Source organism: Tilletiopsis washingtonensis, assembly GCF_003144115.1.
Source record: "Tilletiopsis washingtonensis strain MCA 4186 unplaced genomic scaffold FA09scaffold_15, whole genome shotgun sequence".
NCBI classification, from domain to species: Eukaryota; Fungi; Basidiomycota; class Exobasidiomycetes; order Entylomatales; genus Tilletiopsis; species Tilletiopsis washingtonensis.
Genome location: NW_020312012.1, coordinates 248,220 through 265,090, shown reverse-complemented (window position 1 = coordinate 265,090; position 16,871 = coordinate 248,220). Strand labels below are relative to the sequence as shown.

Below are 16,871 nucleotides of genomic sequence, written 5' to 3'. Positions count from 1 at the left end.
CGATAGCGTAGGAGACGAGCGGGTGAGACGGAGCAGGTACATGAGGCGGGGGACGCTAGGCACAGCGCGCGAGAGGGAGCAAAGTGTACAGGTTGCGAGAGAGCGCAGGGAGGTGGAGCAGACGGAGCACTGGCACAGAAACGCGACGGTGACGGGAGGAGGCACGGGCCTCGAGACGGTGACGAGCTCAGGGCGAAGAAGCGAGCACGAAGTCGCGGTAGCCACGCGCGCTCGACGTCGTGGTCTCGAGCTGCTCAAACGTCGCGGGACCGCCGTCGGGCGCCGTCGAGCCGTGGCCGTGCGAGCCGTGGCTCTGCTCGTGGTGGCCGGCATGCGAGGTGGAGCTCTGGATCGGGCGAGCGGACATCGTGGCGCCGGCGGAGAGCGACTCAGGGCCGTATTGAGGCGCAGCGTGGTGGTAGGGCTGCTGCGCGACCGACGACGAGGAGTAGCTGCGGTGCGGCTGGGCAGAGTAGATGTGCGCCAGGTTGCTGGTGCTCGAGCTCGTCGACGTCTGGCTCGGCACTTGCGCCGACGTCGAGTACTGGTAGTTGGTCGCCGTGTGCGTCTGCTGGGGAACGTGCTCCTGCACCTGCTGCTGCAGCTGTGTCTGCTGCTGTTGCTGCGTGTGCTGCTGCGGTTGCGTCTGCTGAGCGTGCGGCTGCTGAGCGTGCGGCTGCTGGAAGTAATAGCCATTGCTGTCCAGCCGCTCGTAGCCGGTGCTGGTGGCGTAGTAGGCATGCTGCTGCCCGCTCGTCGACGATGGCGCCTGCCAGCTGTGGCGCTGCTGCATCAGCAGAGGGCGTGTCGACGTAGGCGCGGCCATCGGCTGTTGCTGGCGCTGCTGCTGGTAGTGCGCCTGCTGAAGCGAGCTCTCCTGGTGCTGGCGTTGCGAGTGCTGCTGCGAGGCGGCGGCGAAAACTGCGTCGTGCACGAAGCCGCCCGAGGACTGCTGCATCGGCGAGTACATGGGAGCCTCGTTGGAGGCCACGGACGAGAAGCTGTTCGCGTGCGTGTGCGTCTGCGTGTGCTCCTTGGCGCTGCTGCTCGACGAAGCGAAGCCCTCCAGGCCGGTGAAGTATCCGCCGTGCGCCGTGTGCGGCATTGGCGCGATATCGCGTGCCTCGAGGAACGACGATGCATCAATGCCGGCCGAGCGCGGCGGCGGCCGGGCAGTGCGCGTCGACGCCGTCTGCAGGCCGAGCGCCGCCTTCTTGCCACGGCCGCGCGCGGCGATCGATGACATCGTCTTGTTGGGACTCTTGTGCATCGCTGCGTCGGGCGTGGCGCCGTCGGAGACCTGCGTCGGCGGCGTCGAGACTCGCGCGTCGGCGGCGAGCTTGGCGCCCGTCGAGTCGGCAAGCAGCTGGTCGTGAGGCTTGGTCTCCTTGACGCCACGCGCACGGTCGATCTGCGCATAGACGCACGTGTGCCCGCCCTTCTTGCAGCGCTCGCACTGCAGGCCGCCGGAGCAGCGGGCCTTGCGGCGACGGCAAAGCTCGCACGCCTGCGACGCACGCTCGACGGGCGGGTAGAGCTGCACGATGCGGCCGTCGTGCAGGCGGCCGAGGTGGCCGTACGGCGTGCCGTAGGCGCCCATGATGCCGAGCGGCTCGAGGTGCTGCGCGTCCTCGGGAGCGTCGGGGTCGCCGTGCTCGTCGAGCGCCATCGACGAGCCGAGGAGCTGCGCGTCGGTCATGTTGAAGGTGGCCGGCGACGAGAGCGACGACGCAGACGAGTTGCGCTGCGGCGGCGTCGAGGCCTTGAGGTTGCGCAGCGCCGCGATGGCCTCGGGATTGTGCGTCTGCTGGCTGAACGACGAGAGCAGAGAGCCGCCGGAGAGCAGGTCGTCGTTGCTACCGGCGGTGGGCCGGTAGGCGCTGGAAAACGGCTGCGCCGAGCCCGGGTAGAAGACGCCATGGGCATCGTGGGTGGGCATGTAGCCGTAGTGCCGATCGGCGTCGCCCAGCTGCTGCGACGGCAGCTTGCGGCTCGGCTGGCTGGGCACGAGCGCGAAGGGACCGCCGGCCGAGGATGCCGAGGCGTTGGTCGCGTCGTCGTCAGTGCCCTTCTTTGCGGCAGCCTTGGGCTTGGCCGTCTTGCGTGCCGGCGTGCGGCGCACGCCCTTGGCGCGGTTCGATGCCTCGAGCTCCGCCCGCTTCGACGCAGCCGCGGCCGCCGCAGCCGCAAGGCGAGCGGCACGCACGGGACGGCCGGTCGATGTCAGCGCCGGCTGCTCCGAGTCGTCGGCGTCGTGGGGCTCCTGCGCCTTGTCGTGCCTCGCGTCGTTGTCCGACGCCAGCGCCGTGACAGCAGCTGCAGCGACGGCAAGCGTCGTCGCTGCGGTCGCCACGGCGGCCACGCCCGCGGCGCCCTCCGTCGACGAGCAGGCAGAGACGGCCGTGTCGGCGATGGCGCTGCCAGCGGCGCAGAGGGTGTTGTTCTCCATGGCGGCCCAGAGCAGTGCTCGACTCGGCGGAGAGAGAGAAGCAACGAGGAGCCGACGAGCGGGAGGAACGAGGCCGACGGCGGCGGAGCGGAGCGGCGGCGGCGGGAGTGTGGCGTTGAGTGCTGCGGTGCGCACGCTCGCTCTCCTTTTACGGGCCTTTTCAGAGACGAGAGAAATGCGCCGAGCGCTCGCAGATGGAGGCAAAGCCGGCGAGTTGCGCTGGAGTGTGACGAGGGAGAGGCAGGGAGGAGGGTGGCAATGGAGAGGAGGTGGGAAGGGGATCGTCTTTGAGGACCAGCGTGCAGTCTGAAGGGACGGAGCAGGTGGGGCCTGCCATGCGATCGATGTGCTCGCCTCGGGCAGGCTCGGGTTTGCGCAACTCCAAACACCATCTTCCTCTGCTGGGCGATTGCCTCTCTGCGGCGGCTCGTCGGTGCTCGGCCACCAGGAAGAGACGGAAGAGGCAGGCCGCCTGCGCTCGATGGCGCTGGCCGTGCAGCTCATCGCCGGCGAGGAGAGCCCCCTCGGCAGGGCGATCCGAGATGGCTCAGACGCTGCCGGCCTGCCTTAGTGCTGCTGATCGTGCAGCGCGGCTGCCGTGCACTGTACCCTGCTCGCTGCGCTGATAGCACTTGATGAGGAGCCGCGCGGAGCCGCGCTGATGAGCGAGCCACGCGTGCCGGTGGCCTGCCTCTCCGGCGATGGGCTCTCGGCGAGACGTTCTGGGCGCAGGCCCCTCTGCAGCGCCGGCCAGCAGCAGCAGCCGCGGCACGCAGCGTGGTGCTGCGGCTTCACTCGTTTGAGCTGAGGCACTCTGCCTGAGCGCTGGCCGCGTCCACATGCACGTCATCTCCTCTTCCTTCGCAGGGAGAGTCGCGATCCTTGCAGCAGCAGAGCGAGCGTCGAGGTGCAGACGCTGTCGCTGAGATCTAGACTCCGCGATCGCAAGGAGCCCCGTGCGGCAAAAGACGAGATGAAGGACGGCGGGAGAGCGGTCGAGTGCGCCCAGAGGCACAGACGAGGCGGTGCCAGAGTGAGGGACGCGAGATCTGTGCTCTCATGTCGCAAGGCACTTCCCGGGCCCCTTCAGCGAGCATGGAAGCCTTCGCTTATCATGTCGCTCCGGGCGTGGGGTACACGACGTCTGCGCTCCCGCTCGATGAATTGAGTTCCTGAGGGGCCTGACAGCTCGCTTGAGGAGTCCGTCGCGTGCATCGCCATCCTCGGCGAAGGCTTTCTGATTCCCGCCTAGCGATTCCTCTCTGCCCCTGAGACCACTCACATCCCTGCAAGCCCTCCACGCGCATGCAGCATGGCGATGAGTCCAGACTCCTGGAGCGGTTGAAGAAAGATCCGGCGCCCGCTCTCGCAGTCCGCGAGCATCTGCAGCCCTTGTGCCAGCAGCTCTTCGCTCTGGCTGAGGTGCCTTCGAGGCTCGACGGGACGGATCCTGCGAAGAGGCCCGAGCATGCGCACTCTGGATCAACGCCCGAAGCGAGGCGCCTGCTGGCCTGCGCTGTCCCGCGGTGCGCTGAACATGGGACCGAACGCTGTGTGCAGCCGTGCCGTGCCTCGCGCAAGAGAGTCTGCTGTCGCAGGGCTGCGGTCCTCACAGCAAGATGTCAGCCTCGCTCTTTGTTGACAGGGCGAGGAGGCCACTCACTCTCATGGTCCTCGCGCGTCGTTCGAGAAGCAGGCAGCAGAACAGAGAGGCGAGCGCGGCCACTCGTCTCGCGAAAGGAGAGGAGGCCCAAGCACCGCGCTAGCGAACGAGCCCACAGCACCAAGACAACAGCTGCAGAGCGCATCTGCCGAGACGCTGCGCCAGACTACACGCTCGTCTCATCACACGACCGTCCAGCTTCCAGCCGTCATGCTTGCACTGAGCAGCCTCTGGAGCAGCAAGTGTATGCGCGAGGCGTCCACGACGGCCCCGCCAGCAGCTGCAGCAGATGCTCTTCGTCTCTTGTTGGTATGAGACGCGATGCCTTCGACAACCTCGCAGCAGCAAGGGCTCTCGATGCGTCTGCTTTGAGTCTGGACGGCGGTCGGCCCCCTTGACGCAAGCGCACAGTGCGTGATGTGCACAGCCGAGGGCCGCGGCGAGGGCGTGCCGCGTCGCCTTCCGCCTCGCAGAGTGGCCGGAAATAGGCACCCGGCTCTCACGCAGTGCAAGGCCGTCACGGCACACGCCGAGCAGAGGGAGCAGCTGATGATTTGTTGGGGCGAGTCGAGGGTGGTGGAGAGGAGGGAAGCGCGAAGGCGCGGCTGAGGGCGCTACTCCGCGGGGCTGGGGCTTGCGCGCGTCACGTGCACGCGCACGGACGAAGTGGAGCCGGGCCAGCCGGGCTGCTCAGGAAGCCGCCTCTTCCCGCATGGCACCCTGCCTCGCAACCACAACCACGCCGCAGCCATGCCATTCACCGTCACCGTCGCCTCGCGCGTGGCGCGCAAGAACAAGGCCACCTCGTCCGCCTATCCCATGGTCATCGAGCTGGCCTCGGGCAGCGCGTCGCTCGCCGAGCTCAAGCGCGCCATCCACAAGCGCCACGTCGGCCTCACGCCCGAGCGCCAGCGCATCACCAGCGACGACAAGAAGCCGCTACTCGACGACGACAAGGCGCTGCAGCAGCAGGGCGTCAAGGACGGCGACACGCTCTACGTCAAGGTGCGTGGCCGCGCGCATCTGCTGCGGCGCGCGGTGTGCTGACGGGTCCGGCGCTCCAGGACCTCGGACCGCAGGTTGCCTGGCGCACCGTCTTCCTCACCGAGGTGAGTGTCGAACGATCTGAAGCGCTTCCACTGCTGCTCACATGGTGCACATCAGTACGCTGGCCCGCTCGTGATCAACCCCCTGATGTTCTGGCTCGCACCGCGCATCTGGGGCCAGTTTGAGCACTCGCGCATGCAGAAGTGAGTCCGGCGCGGCTTGGACCTCGATCTTGCCACGGCTGATGCCTGCATCAGGCTCGCACTCGCACTCGTCGTGCTGCACTACCTCAAGCGCGAGGTCGAGACTGTCTTCGTCCACCGCTTCTCGAACGGCACGATGCCCCTCTTCAACATCTTCAAGAACTCGACGCACTACTGGTACGTCTCCTTGACGTTACGCCGCCGAGACTGCTGCTGATGTGTCCTCCCAGGATCCTGTCTGGCGTTCTGCTTTCCGGCGCCATCAACATCCCGTCTCTCTCGGCCTCCGCACTCAAGGGCACGGTGCAGGACTCGGACGCCTTCCTGATCGGCTGCACGGCCGTCTGGGCGCTCGCTGAGGCCGGCAACGCCTGGGCCCACATCAAGCTGCGCAACCTGCGGCCGCCGGGCACGCGCGAGCGCAACATCCCGCGCGGCGGCCTCTTCGACTTCGTCTCGTGTGCCAATTACTTCTACGAGTTCCTCGCGTGGACCGCATACACGGCGCTCACGCTCAGCCCCGCATCGGCGCTGTTTGCTGCTGTCTCTACGGGCCAGATGGGTGCGTGTCGGTTGACTGACGGACGTCGCTGTGTGCTGACGCCGGTCTCCTCAGCCATCTGGGCACTGGGCAAGCACAAGGTGCGTCGCGGGACTTGAACTGCGTCTGGCCACAGCTGATGCCTTCTCTTCCTCGCTGCAGAAGTACCGCAAGGAGTTCAAGGACTACCCGCGCGGCCGCAAGGCCAGTGAGTCGCCTGTCTCCGCTCCTGATGCTCTCCTTGCGCCAGCTGACCGTGCCTCTCAGTGTTCCCCTTCATCTTCTGAGCCAGCGCAACAAAAGTGCAGGCCGTCCCAGCGCACAGGCTCGCCTGCAGTGCGAGACCGCGCCAGGGACGCTGTCGCTTGGCAATGTGAGAGATGCACATCCAGAGCGTGAGATGATTGTATGCCCAGAGAAGCGATATGGTACAGCAGAAGATGCGGGTCGGGAAGGGGTGTGCGAGAGCGGTCTACGGGCTTGCGTGATCACGCGGCCACTTCGAACTCGTTCGAGGTGCCCTCAAACTCTGCAGGCGCATGTCAGCGGTGGTCAAGGATCGCCTCGCTTAGACGCTCACCATAGATGCGTCCAGTGACGGGCTGCTTGTGGTTGCCGCGGTACACGATGCGGTACGTGCCCGGCGGCGTGTCCGGCTCGATGAGCCAGGCAATGTCGGTCTGGCTCGAGCCGACCGTCTTGCTCGTCAGCGTCCAGCGCAGCAGCGTGCTGGCATGGCCGTCGGTGCGCACGACGCGCCAGCTGCCGTCGTCCTCGCGCACCTGCACCTCGAGATACGTGCCCTCGAGGCGCAGGTCGTTGCGCGGGTTCGCGCCGATGAACGCAACCGTTACGTTGGCGCCGGCGGGCGACTCCGAGAGCGAGTAGCGAGGCTCGGGCTGGGTGATGACGTCGCCGAAGTTCTTGCGCAGTCCGCCGGGCTGAAGGGAAGACGTCAGAGCCGATGTGGCACACCTTCTCGCTCCACTCACGCTGTCGTACACCACCTTCGTCTCGCCGAGATGGAAGGCCTTGTCGACGTTCGAGGGCGCAAGGCGGCCCGGCGGGATGAGCTGTGCTGCGTCGTCGGTGCGCAGGGCAGGCAGCAGGATGTTCGTGTAGATGTAAATGTACGCCTGCGGGAGCGGAACGTCAGGACAAGGCAGCAGGTACGAGCCGGCGGCGACGTACGTCGAGCGTGTGCGGGCCAAAGACGGTGCTTCCGCCCTCGTACCGCTGTGCCGAGTACTCCTCGATGGTGGTGATGTCTGCAACGGGTCAGCTTGCGGCATGAGCAGGAGCAACGCGGCACTCACAGTGCGAGTACGTGTTCGCAGGCCCGCTCAGCACGACGATTGGCGCCTGGCCCTTCGGCAGCAGTCCGAGCTCGGCAATCTTCTTCGCCGCGCGCTCCTTGATGCGCCGGCCGGCCATCGTCGTGAACTCGCCGGGCACGACGAGCAGGAACAGGTTGCCTGCGCGCAGGATCTGCGTCTCGACGATGCCGTCGGGGCCGCCTGGCCCCCAGTCGTAGGGGTAGTGCTGCTCGCCGATCGAGAGCAGGACACGCTTCGGCGACTGGCAGTCGATCTGATGGGCCGACGGCGCCTTGATGGCCGTGCGCACGACGTCCCAGAACGGGTTGTGCGAGTCGGTGTCGTTCGTGCCCTGGCTGAAGTCAAAGGCGCCCGGGCCGTCGGTGGTGCCGCCAGCAAAGCCGTAGCCGAGCGCGGCTGGGCACGTCGTGACGACCGTGCCGTTGTCGAGCGCGAACTGGAAGCCCGCGCCCATCGCCACGTTCCACTTGACGCTGCGCACCTCGCCCTCGATGGGGATGAGGTCGCCGTCCGCACGGCCGAGGATGTCCAGTGCCGCGTCGGCCTGGTACTTGGCCGTCACTTCGTTGCCGCTCCAGTCCCAGCCGCCCGTGGGACTCTGCGCCAGCAGCTCGTCTTTGCCCCACGTCGGGCCGCGGCCGTGGCACGTCTGCACACGCTCCTTGCCCTTCGGATTGGCGCATGTGCTGTGCTGAAAGTCGCACGTCTCGCCCGAGTCGCACCACGCTCCGCCGGTGTTGGGCGTCGTGTCGCCGACGGACCCCTGAGCCATGCCTGCGATGAAGGCTGCAAGGGGCTGCGTCAGTCCGGAAAGCATCAGCCGCGGGATGGCAAGTCTCACAGGTCTTGCCGGGCAGCGACTCGGGCTCGACGGCCTGCTCGACCATGATAGCCGCCAGGCCCTTGTTGTCGCCGCTCGTGAGTGTGTTGTTCTCGTACAGGCTCGTCTGCGGCGATGTCAGCTGATGCACACAAGGCAGTGCGAGAGGCCACTCACTCCGTGCACGGCATACCAGCTCAGCAGGCCCTTCTTCTGGTCGCCGTCCTGGAAGCGCACGGCGGCAAATTCGTCGTCCTGGTCCGAGTCGTAGCGCTCGCGCTCTTCCTCTGGGTTCTGCAGGTACGAGTACTTGCTGCGGTTGATGTGCGCCTCGCGCACCGTTGCGTTGCCGAAGTGCAGGCTAGCCTTCTCGCCAGCTGTGACGCGCGCTGCGCGGCTCTCGAAGTCGCTGTGCGCGCGGAGGATGGAGAGCACCGTGCCCTCGACGATGGCGTCGAAGTTCTGCTGGACGATGCCCTTTGACGACGTCTGCACGACGAGTGCATTGATGAAGCCGCCGGGTCCAGAGTGGCTGCGCGAGGTCAGCATTCGCATGATCGTCGGGCAGCCGGACACGACTCACCTGTGCGTGCCGCTCCAGCCAAAGTTGCGCTCGCCGTACACGTCGGGCAGCTCCTCGCGCAGGCGCTCCACGACTGCGCGGCGGATCGCAGTGTCGCCCATGCACAGGTCCGAGTTGACGAAGACCCAGCGGTCCTGCTGTCCGTCGTTTGGGTCCTTGTCTCCGCCCTTTGGGTGCACTGTGCGGCGCCGCAGAGCCCGCGGAAGCCGCGACTTGAGTGAGAAGGGCGAGGAGGGCGCACCGACGATAAATGCGCGCGAGCGAGAGCGGTATGCCAGGCCGGTGTTCGTTTGCGGCAGCGCAGCATAGCCCATCATGTTCGTCTCGACGATAGGGCCTGTGTGCGAGCGATGAGCTCACAGAGCAGTCGCAGCAGAGGCGGACACAGCGACTCACCGGTGATGTCGGCAATGCCCAGGCCAAACGCAATGCTGCCCGTGCTCGCTGCGCTGGCTTCGGCACACGGCGGGCTCATGGCGCCAGCCATCAGCATGCCGAGCGGCGCCGGCATCCATGCGCGGGCGGCGTCGGGGTCGAGGGCGCAGCACGCCAGCGCAAAGCCGAGCAGCACGAGGAGCGACGCCACGAGCGCCTTGAGCGAGCGCAGCGCCAGGCGGAAGCGGCGCTCCTCGCGCGCATCTGCGGCATCGCCGTCGCAGGCGGTGCTCTGCTGCGGCTTCTCGTCGCCGAGCTCGGCGGCCTCGGGCTTGTCGGCGTAGAGGCCGGGCTCGGATGTGGGCAGCGGCGTGTAGCCGGGCACAATCATGGCGGGTGGAGGTGTGGGGGGCGCGGAGGGCGCGGGGTCGCCGCGGTGGCTAGGCAAGACGGTGCACGCTGCGCATGGGTCCAGCTAGTCGAGCCGGATCTTGGAGGAGGCAGAGATGCAGGTGCGGGAGGAGGTCGTGGTGGAGAGGCCGAGGCAGCGGGACGCCAAGCACCCCGCACCGCACCCTGAAGGCCCGGCGCCGCGCTCGGCCCGCTGCGCCTCGCTGCTGCGCATGCACGAGAGCCACGCCAAGCAAAAGCAAGGCCGGCGCGCCTTCGCGCTTGCTTCCCACACCCGTCATCCCTCAAGCGCTCGAGACACAAGCTCAAGCTCAGGCCTTGACGTGCGCTCAGCGCCGTCCCTGCTCATCCACTCGCTCGCGCTTCGCCAGCTGGTCTGCAGGCGTCTGCACGTGCTCGATGCAGCGGTGATCTGCGCCCCGCCATCAAGCGCCCTTCGCTTCGCCCACGATGGCATCCTCACACAGCGACCTGTCGCCGTCGCCGCCGCCCGTCGCCTCGTCGTCATCAGCGCGGGCTTCTTCTTCGGCAACGGCTGCTGCGCTGCTTCCGCCTCGCCGGCGCACACGGCCGCCTGCGCGCGACAAGCATGCCATCGCCGGCTATCGCGCGCTGCTGCCGCTCGCTGCAGCTAACAAGAATGGGCAGGCAGCAGGCGCAGAGCTCGACTGGGAGGAGGTGCTGCTGCGCGAGCTCGCTGGACCGGCTCCGCTGGCACCACGCATGACGCAGACCACGATCACACGCAAGAAGGCGTGGCCCACCGGCGACGAGCATGCGCAGTGGAGCACCTTCGACGAGGTCGCGGCGAGCAACGAGCGCAGCAAGAAGGAGCGCTTGCTCCATGAGCGGCAAGAGGCGCTGATTGGTCGCCTGATGACGCGCAGCTTCGATGCACATGACGATGAGGCTGGGTCCGATGCCACTTCGTCGTCGTCGTCGTCGTCGTCGTCGTCGTCGTCATCCTCGAGCAGCTCAAGCTCGAGCTCAGCGTCGTCCTCTGCCTCAGCGTCGGCTGCACAGCGCCGTCGCTCGCCCTCGCCGCGAGATCCATCTCCTGGCGTGCTCGCGGCCGCACTGCACTCTCACGTGGCACTGCATCGTCTCAGCGTCGCGCTCGCTCCGCCGCTCGGCAAGCGCCCGCAGCCGCTGACTGAGGAGCGGATGCTGCATGCGCTGCCCATCGCCGGCGCGACGAGCGAGGCAGTCGCCGCTGTACGAGCTGAGGCTGGCGTGCTGGATCCCGATCCGGGCCAGCCGCAGCGGCCAGGCACGACATGGTCAGCGCTGAACATGCGTGCCTTCGTCGAGCCGACTGCCGTGCTTGCGCCGCCGCGTACGCGTGCACAGCAGGACGAGGCGCTGCTCTGCGACCCGTTCTTCGCGCGGGTCAAGCTCGCCAAGATCAAGGGCCGCACTCCGAACATGAGGCGAAAGCTCGGCGACACGGTGCCGCTGCTCGTCGCCTCGACGTCCGCCAAGCTCTTGGATCCGGGCATCGACGTCGACGAGGCCGTGAGACGAAGCAGGAATGCGCGCGACTGGGTGCTCGACAAGTTGGAGGTTCGCAAGAAGCGCAAGGCCAGGTCTCGAGAGTACCGCGCGCAGCGACGCGCTCGCGAGGCTGAAGCGAAGGCGCAAGCGCAAGATGAGGAGGAGGAGGCGCAGCCAACCGCAGCGCGCGAGGGCGATGAGGCATCTGCGTCTTCATCATCGGGCTCTTCCAGCTCATCATCCTCGTCGTCATCTTCGTCGTCCGATGACGAAGCGCCGCATACAAGCAGCCGCGGTGCCGCCTCTGCCGCAGAGATCCGCGTGAAGCGTCCAAGGTCGGACAGCGACGCCAGCGATCAGCCGGGACCGCGACGACGAGCTCGAAGAGGCGGCTCGCCTCCGCAGCCAGGGCCGGCGACCGGCTCAGGGGCTTCTTCCTCCTCGGGAGTCCGGCGCGCAAGTGCTTCAGCCCCTCGCGCTCCTCAACGGCCACAACGTCTGTCCCTGCCTCCCTCAACGCATGCCTCGTCACGATCGGAAAGCGAGGCGAGCGAGTCGCCCGTCCGCGCACGCCCGCCACGCCCTCCTCCGTTCAAGAAGAAGAAGCCGTGCCGTGGCTTCTGAGAACGAGCGCCATTCTTCGGCCCAGGCGCGTCGTTGCGGCACGCTCCCATGTACCTCGCGGCTCATACGAACGAGCCCGAAATGTGCCAGAGGGCGAGCTCAATCGAGTCTGAATCTGGCCTGCGATTGCTGTGACGCCCCTCGGAGGCCGGTGTGCAGCCGGCGGCGCACTGATGAGCGTCTCCTGCGCCCTCATCAGCCGCTATTTCAGGGTCCTGATCGGGCCCCGAACACGTTGCCGGGCTCCCTGCGATAGGAGAGAGGCTTGCTGAATGCGACCAAGCCGCTCGGCTGCTCGCTGACAGCACAGCACATACGCCATACGGCTGCCCCTCTGCCGTTGCGCTGTCACACTCGAGCGGACCGAGGCTGCTCGTTGCTGTCCGCATCGCGGCAAAAGACTTCTTTGACGGAGCAGCGGCCGCGGCGCCTCTGCCGCAGCGGGGCCCGAGCAGCGCCGCTGGAGACGCCGCGTGGACGCAGCGGAGCAGAGATGTTGGAGTGACGACGAGGCGGCCGAGCGAGGGCGGCCGTCGGGCGGGTGATGAGCTCCATCGCTCGCGGCGATCATTCGCCCGCAGCGGCAGCGCGGCGGAGGTGCGTGCGGCGGCGCGCGGCAGGCACGCCAGCGGTGTGCGCATCTGCGCGCTTGGGTGCGCCACACCACGAGCCGCCGGCTCGCGGCACACCCGCCGGCGGCCTGCAGCACGCTAGAACGGCAGAACGCGTCGAGCGGGCGGCGGGCGCTCCGCCAGCGATGCGCTGCGTCGTGCATGCGCCTGCACCCTCCTCGCCCGCAGCACGTCGAGCAGGCGTCAGGCACGCGGCGCCAGCGAGAGTCAGAGTTGGGCGCCCGAGGCGATGAGGCAGGTGCAGCAGACGGCGTGATGCACCTCGCTGCGGCTGACTTGATGTGACGAGGCCAGAGGGCGCGGCGCGGTGCGGGCAGCAGGCCGCGTGTGTATCTGCTGCCGGAGCGCCGACCGTTGCGCGTCGTCCCGAAAGGGCAGCAGCGCGCCGCCGGCTGCCGGCCGCTTTGCCGATGCGGAGAGGGGCCGATGCCGCACCACACACGCACACACACGCAGCGAGCACCTCGCAGACGTCTTCCCGCCGTGCGGAGTGCCCGCCTCCTCTGTCGTCCGCTCCACCAATCCCTCCCAAGCTCGCCTCTCATCCCCACTGCCTGCTCGCACACAAGTCACGCCTCGACACCACACAGCGCCGCTCCCTGGCACCCACATCCCACCACCTCGCACCCGCACCATGCGCTTCGCCCTCTTCTCTCTCGCGGCGCTCTTTGCCGCGGCGTGCGTCTCTGCCGAGGCGGCCACGAGCGGCAGCGCCCTCGCGGCGCGCGACGAGCCCGCCGGCGCCATGCTGCCGCGTGCGCACCACTCCAAGGCCAAGCACCGCAGCGCCAAGAAGGGCGCCAACAAGGCGGCGGCCAAGAAGGGCTCGACGGCACAGCGCCTCACCTACTACTCGGGCCACCAGCTCGACGACCCGGCGTGCGGCGGCCCGCGCCCCGACGACGGAGACATGATCGCGGCCGTCGTCAAGGGCGCCGGCTACGCCAAGTGCGGCGACCACATCACCATCGAGCACAACGGCCGCCAGGTGACGGTTAAGGTCGTCGACTACTGCGCCGGCTGCGCCCACAACTCCTTCGACCTCTCCAAGGGCGCCTTCAAGAAGCTCGCGCCGCTCGACGAGGGCGTCATCGAGGGCGCCAACTTCTGGAAGTCCGGCTAGGCAGCTGCGCTTTGTTGTGAGTCGTGCCGTCTGCTGTGGTCGTAGTCGCATTCGCTGACCCTTCTGCTCCTCCAGCCTTCTCTCGCGCTGCGCGCACCGCTCCGGCCCACATACGTCACCCTCGTCGCTCCTTTGACCTTCCCTCTCTCCTTCTCGTTCCATCCTGCCCCGCCACAGGCACCTTAATCTCACGCTCGCCGCCGCCATGACCTGACCTACCCAGCCCTTGCCCACGCTCCACGCTCCCCCGGACACGTCGCTGCCTCTCCCCCCGGCGCACACTGCGACCACAGTTGGGAACGCCCTACTACTCCCCTTCCACCTCTGCGCCCCCGCCCTTCGCGTGCCGCGGCTGCAATCTTAGGCGCCCTTTCTTTCCCGTCGTGTGTAGTGTCTGCTGCCGGCTTGGTGCGTCATCGACCTGCGGGCACGGACGCATCTGCGTGCACCCGGGGGCCGAGCGGTCCGATCGTGTCGCCAGAGTGACGATGCATCGTCCGCTCGTGCGAGTTCCGCGGCCGTTGAGCGACACGCTTGCCCACAGCGAGCTGAACGGTGCGTCTGCGCTGGTGCGACGACTTTGACCCCTGAGCGCGCACGACACCCACCAACGGCTGCGCGCGACGCCAGCCGCGACAGCACCCAGGCAGCAGCGCCGGACACGCGCGCGCGAGCCCGCTTCAAGTCTGCTCCCGCTCGATCCGCCACGCCTCGTGCGCTTTAGCTGGCTCTTTGATGCTTCGTCGAGCAGCTATATTGACTCCTAAATGGAGCGTAGGATTCTGGCTCGTTGCTGCAGTTGCCGCAGCACTGCACACGTCGATGCTGGCGCACCATGCCGAATTAGTGCAGTGGCCCATGGCATCGGAGGTGTCCGCAAGCAGCTGAGCGCCCCACAATGTGGCCCTCATTCTCTCGGATCAAGACACCGTGCTACGGTCCTCCGTTTCATGGGTCTAGTGTTGCCTGAGTACAATCTAAGGCTCGAGCAGAGGCCCGCAGCGGAGCGACTTCGTCTTAACCGCCTGCTCGCAGCATCCATGCGCCCGATACGAGGGCGACTCAGCGGATCCGCAGATGCGTGACCGCCGAAGCTGAGCTCTTAAACCCCCTGTGCTCCGTGGCGATGACCGTGGTCAGCTGAAGCCACCAAGCCCAGTCTGGCGATGCGTCCGTCGTCTCTGCGCATCGGCCGCAGCATGCGCCGTTCCCGTCGCACGGTGACCGACTTGGTCGGCCGCTCGAGCCGCATGTGCTCCCTCCGACTCAACTGCTCCGCATGAGCTCATCAGATATGCAGGCAGCTTCGGCGGCCCAGTGCAAGTGTGGAGCGCGGTGAGCGAGAGCGCCGGAGATGCGGCTTGAGGCGGCGCTGCGGTACGAAGAGGCCGCCCGCCTCAGCCGCCGCACCCCAGCGAGGGCGAATGAGGGGTCCGCTCCGGCACCGCGGCACGGAGGGCGGAGACGAGGAGGTTACGAGCGGCGCTGCGAGCCGGCTTCTCGGGCGCAGCGGAGCGCATGGGCCCGGCGCTGCAGCCGGCTTGAAGGCCGGTGCCGTCTTGCCGCTGCGACACGTCCGCATCGCCAGCCTCCAGACGCGAGAGGTGCCCACGCTGCGGAGCATTCCGGCCGCAGCATGCCACTCTTTGCTCAAGCTCGCTGCTGCTCCTGCGGCATCAACAAGCAATGTGGGTTGCCGATGTCGTCGCGCTGTCGAATGTCGAGCACGATGTGCGGGGACCCGCGGGCGAGATTGCCGTCTGGCGCGGCCTGGGCCCACGCCCGGCGTCGTGACACGCCGGCTGCGGCGCGTGCGCACCTCGCTGGGGCTGCCGCGCCTCAGCGCCTGCGTGCGGCAGCGATGCCTGGGCGCTGTGAGCGCCGAATTCCGTGCCCCTCTGCACTCCGCTTGTCCTCCGCAGTGCCATGCTCCGGATCCCGCTGCATCCGACGCCACGGCCGCAACGCCGTCGCCGTGACAGCAGGGCGGCATGCTGCACCCCCACGGCGCGCCAGAGACCAGACGAGATGCGCCTCTGCTTGCTCTTCTGCGGGACCGCCCGGCTGTGGGTTACGTTGCAGCGCCGGGCTCCCAGCCGTGCTGCTGACGGAAGCGTCGCGCCTGGGAGCTGGGGTACCGAGGCGCGAGCCATGCGCTGGGCTCTGGCGCTGCCCTGGCTGTGGTGCGGAGTCAGTGTGGCTTGCGTTATTCCGAGGGTGCCTGAGCGCTGAGAACAGCAGGCAGCTGCTGCCGCAGCCCAAGTCCGCGACGAGCCGAGCTCGCAAGCACCCCGACGCCGCGGCAGGGCGCAGGATGGCTGCGGGATACTGCGTCGCAGAGCATGTCAGCCGAACTCTCGCCTCAGCGCGTTGCTGGCGGAGCATGGTGCTGCAGCACAGCACAGGTGCAACGTCGCAGCGTCGCAGCGCAGCCCGTCGCAGGCAGCAGCAGCGTGGCTCGCCGTGCTGCTCCGGCTGATGCTGGCTGCGCCGGGCAGGAGCGGCCTGAGCGTGCGGCTCGCGCTGGACCCGTATGCGTGCTTGCGAGCGCCACGGCGCCGTGCTGGGAGCCTGCGAGCGCGCGTCTGCGTTGGGGCCTCGCTGCCCGCTGCGACGCTGGACCCTGCCGCATCTCGCTCGCGCGCGGGGAGCCAGCCCTCTGACACCCGACGGGCCAGCAAAGCAAGGCGAAGCGAAGCTCCACCGAGCACGAGGCAGCGTGCCGTGCAAGAGCTGGAGGGGAGAACGCGCGCCTCTCCAGCGCAGGACGCAATCGCTGGGGCTGTTCGGCTGCGCTGCGCTGCTGCGGCTGCCAGGCGGCGCAACATCGCAGCCTGAGATGCGGCACCCACCGGTGGCGGGCACGGGAGCAGCGGCCTCTGCGCTGAACCCTCGGGTTGCGTTGCGCCCGAGCGCAAGGCGCAGCAGCAGCAACCGCGCGCCGGCGCGAGATGACGACGGCTGGTGCTGATGCTGCGGCGCTGCGGCACGTCAGCGCTGTGCCGCCTGCGAGGGCGGGTGCGCACGAGGCGCGCCGTGGGCAAGATCCGGACGCGGGAGAAGGAGAGGCGCAGCGCAGCACGGCAGCAGAGGAGCGTCTGGTGCTGGGGCAACGGAGCAGCACGACGAGCGTTTAGCCGTGCCGCCGTGCGAGCACTCGTGGCGAGCTGCCCAAGCACCGAGAGGGGCGATGCGCTGCGAGCCGAGGGCCAGCTGACACACTGCGCTCTGGCCGGCATGCGGCGAGGCAGCAGCCGGCGCGCCGCGGCGCCGCACAGGAGCAGCGCCGCGCACCCAGACGTCATTTGGCGAATGCGGGCAGCAGCGCAGCCGCACCTGGGTGCTGCGATGGGCTCCGTGGGCGGGCGGCCGGCCAGAGCATGCGCCCGGCTGCGCTCCTCTGCTACGCTGCCGCGGTCCGGCACCTCCGCACTGTGCTACACGCCGCCCCTCTGCGCAGCTGCCTCGGGTACGCCTCAGCGCAGGCACCGAGGCTGCGGCGCCACTGCGGCGGCGCCTGCAGCTCTGATGCCGGAGCGAGCCGTGTGTGTCGTCGCCTCGCCGCCTGC

The 16,871-nt window shown here is 68.1% G+C and overlaps 8 protein-coding genes across 8 annotated transcripts; 4 read left to right on the top strand and 4 right to left on the bottom strand.

Annotated features, from left to right (window-relative positions):
- Window positions 1-52: 52 nt before the first annotated feature.
- On the bottom strand, window positions 53-3,354 carry FA09DRAFT_70665 (hypothetical protein). Its single transcript, XM_025745788.1, has one exon. The coding sequence runs from the start codon at window positions 2,951-2,953 to the stop codon at window positions 188-190; it is 2,766 nt and encodes a 921-aa protein (XP_025597152.1). The 5' UTR covers window positions 2,954-3,354; the 3' UTR covers window positions 53-187.
- Window positions 3,230-4,393, bottom strand: FA09DRAFT_70704 (hypothetical protein). The gene is made up of 2 exons (XM_025745789.1): window positions 4,113-4,393; window positions 3,230-4,057 (listed from the first exon to the last, which is right to left on the bottom strand). The coding sequence occupies exons 1-2, from the start codon at window positions 4,255-4,257 to the stop codon at window positions 3,507-3,509; spliced, it is 696 nt and encodes a 231-aa protein (XP_025597151.1). The 5' UTR covers window positions 4,258-4,393; the 3' UTR covers window positions 3,230-3,506.
- A 469-nt stretch (window positions 4,394-4,862) lies between these two features.
- On the top strand, window positions 4,863-6,229 carry FA09DRAFT_320397 (hypothetical protein; the record flags this gene model as incomplete). Its single annotated transcript, XM_025740977.1, has 8 exons — window positions 4,863-5,117; window positions 5,177-5,221; window positions 5,277-5,362; window positions 5,417-5,539; window positions 5,593-5,924; window positions 5,979-6,004; window positions 6,066-6,111; window positions 6,171-6,229. 8 exons carry the CDS (start codon window positions 4,863-4,865, stop codon window positions 6,188-6,190), a joined length of 933 nt encoding a protein of 310 aa, XP_025597150.1. The 3' UTR covers window positions 6,191-6,229.
- Window positions 6,230-6,391: 162 nt separating this feature from the next.
- On the bottom strand, window positions 6,392-9,118 carry FA09DRAFT_299446 (Neutral/alkaline nonlysosomal ceramidase; the record flags this gene model as incomplete). Its single annotated transcript, XM_025740286.1, has 9 exons — window positions 6,392-6,432; window positions 6,484-6,844; window positions 6,896-7,039; window positions 7,095-7,171; window positions 7,220-8,026; window positions 8,082-8,187; window positions 8,238-8,592; window positions 8,644-8,980; window positions 9,040-9,118. The coding sequence occupies 9 exons, from the start codon at window positions 9,116-9,118 to the stop codon at window positions 6,392-6,394; spliced, it is 2,307 nt and encodes a 768-aa protein (XP_025597149.1).
- Window positions 9,119-9,655: 537 nt separating this feature from the next.
- On the top strand, window positions 9,656-11,648 carry FA09DRAFT_70492 (hypothetical protein). The gene has a single exon (XM_025745786.1). It carries the CDS (start codon window positions 9,880-9,882, stop codon window positions 11,545-11,547), a length of 1,668 nt encoding a protein of 555 aa, XP_025597148.1. The 5' UTR covers window positions 9,656-9,879; the 3' UTR covers window positions 11,548-11,648.
- FA09DRAFT_70536 (hypothetical protein) lies at window positions 11,350-13,120 on the bottom strand. The gene has a single exon (XM_025745787.1). It carries the CDS (start codon window positions 12,722-12,724, stop codon window positions 11,750-11,752), a length of 975 nt encoding a protein of 324 aa, XP_025597147.1. The 5' UTR covers window positions 12,725-13,120; the 3' UTR covers window positions 11,350-11,749.
- Window positions 12,814-13,302, top strand: FA09DRAFT_299421 (hypothetical protein; the record flags this gene model as incomplete). The annotated part of the gene is made up of 1 exon (XM_025740283.1): window positions 12,814-13,302. The coding sequence occupies one exon, from the start codon at window positions 12,814-12,816 to the stop codon at window positions 13,300-13,302; it is 489 nt and encodes a 162-aa protein (XP_025597146.1).
- A 1,849-nt stretch (window positions 13,303-15,151) lies between these two features.
- Window positions 15,152-15,599, top strand: FA09DRAFT_70488 (hypothetical protein). Its single transcript, XM_025745785.1, has one exon. It carries the CDS (start codon window positions 15,229-15,231, stop codon window positions 15,532-15,534), a length of 306 nt encoding a protein of 101 aa, XP_025597145.1. The 5' UTR covers window positions 15,152-15,228; the 3' UTR covers window positions 15,535-15,599.
- Window positions 15,600-16,871: the final 1,272 nt, after the last annotated feature.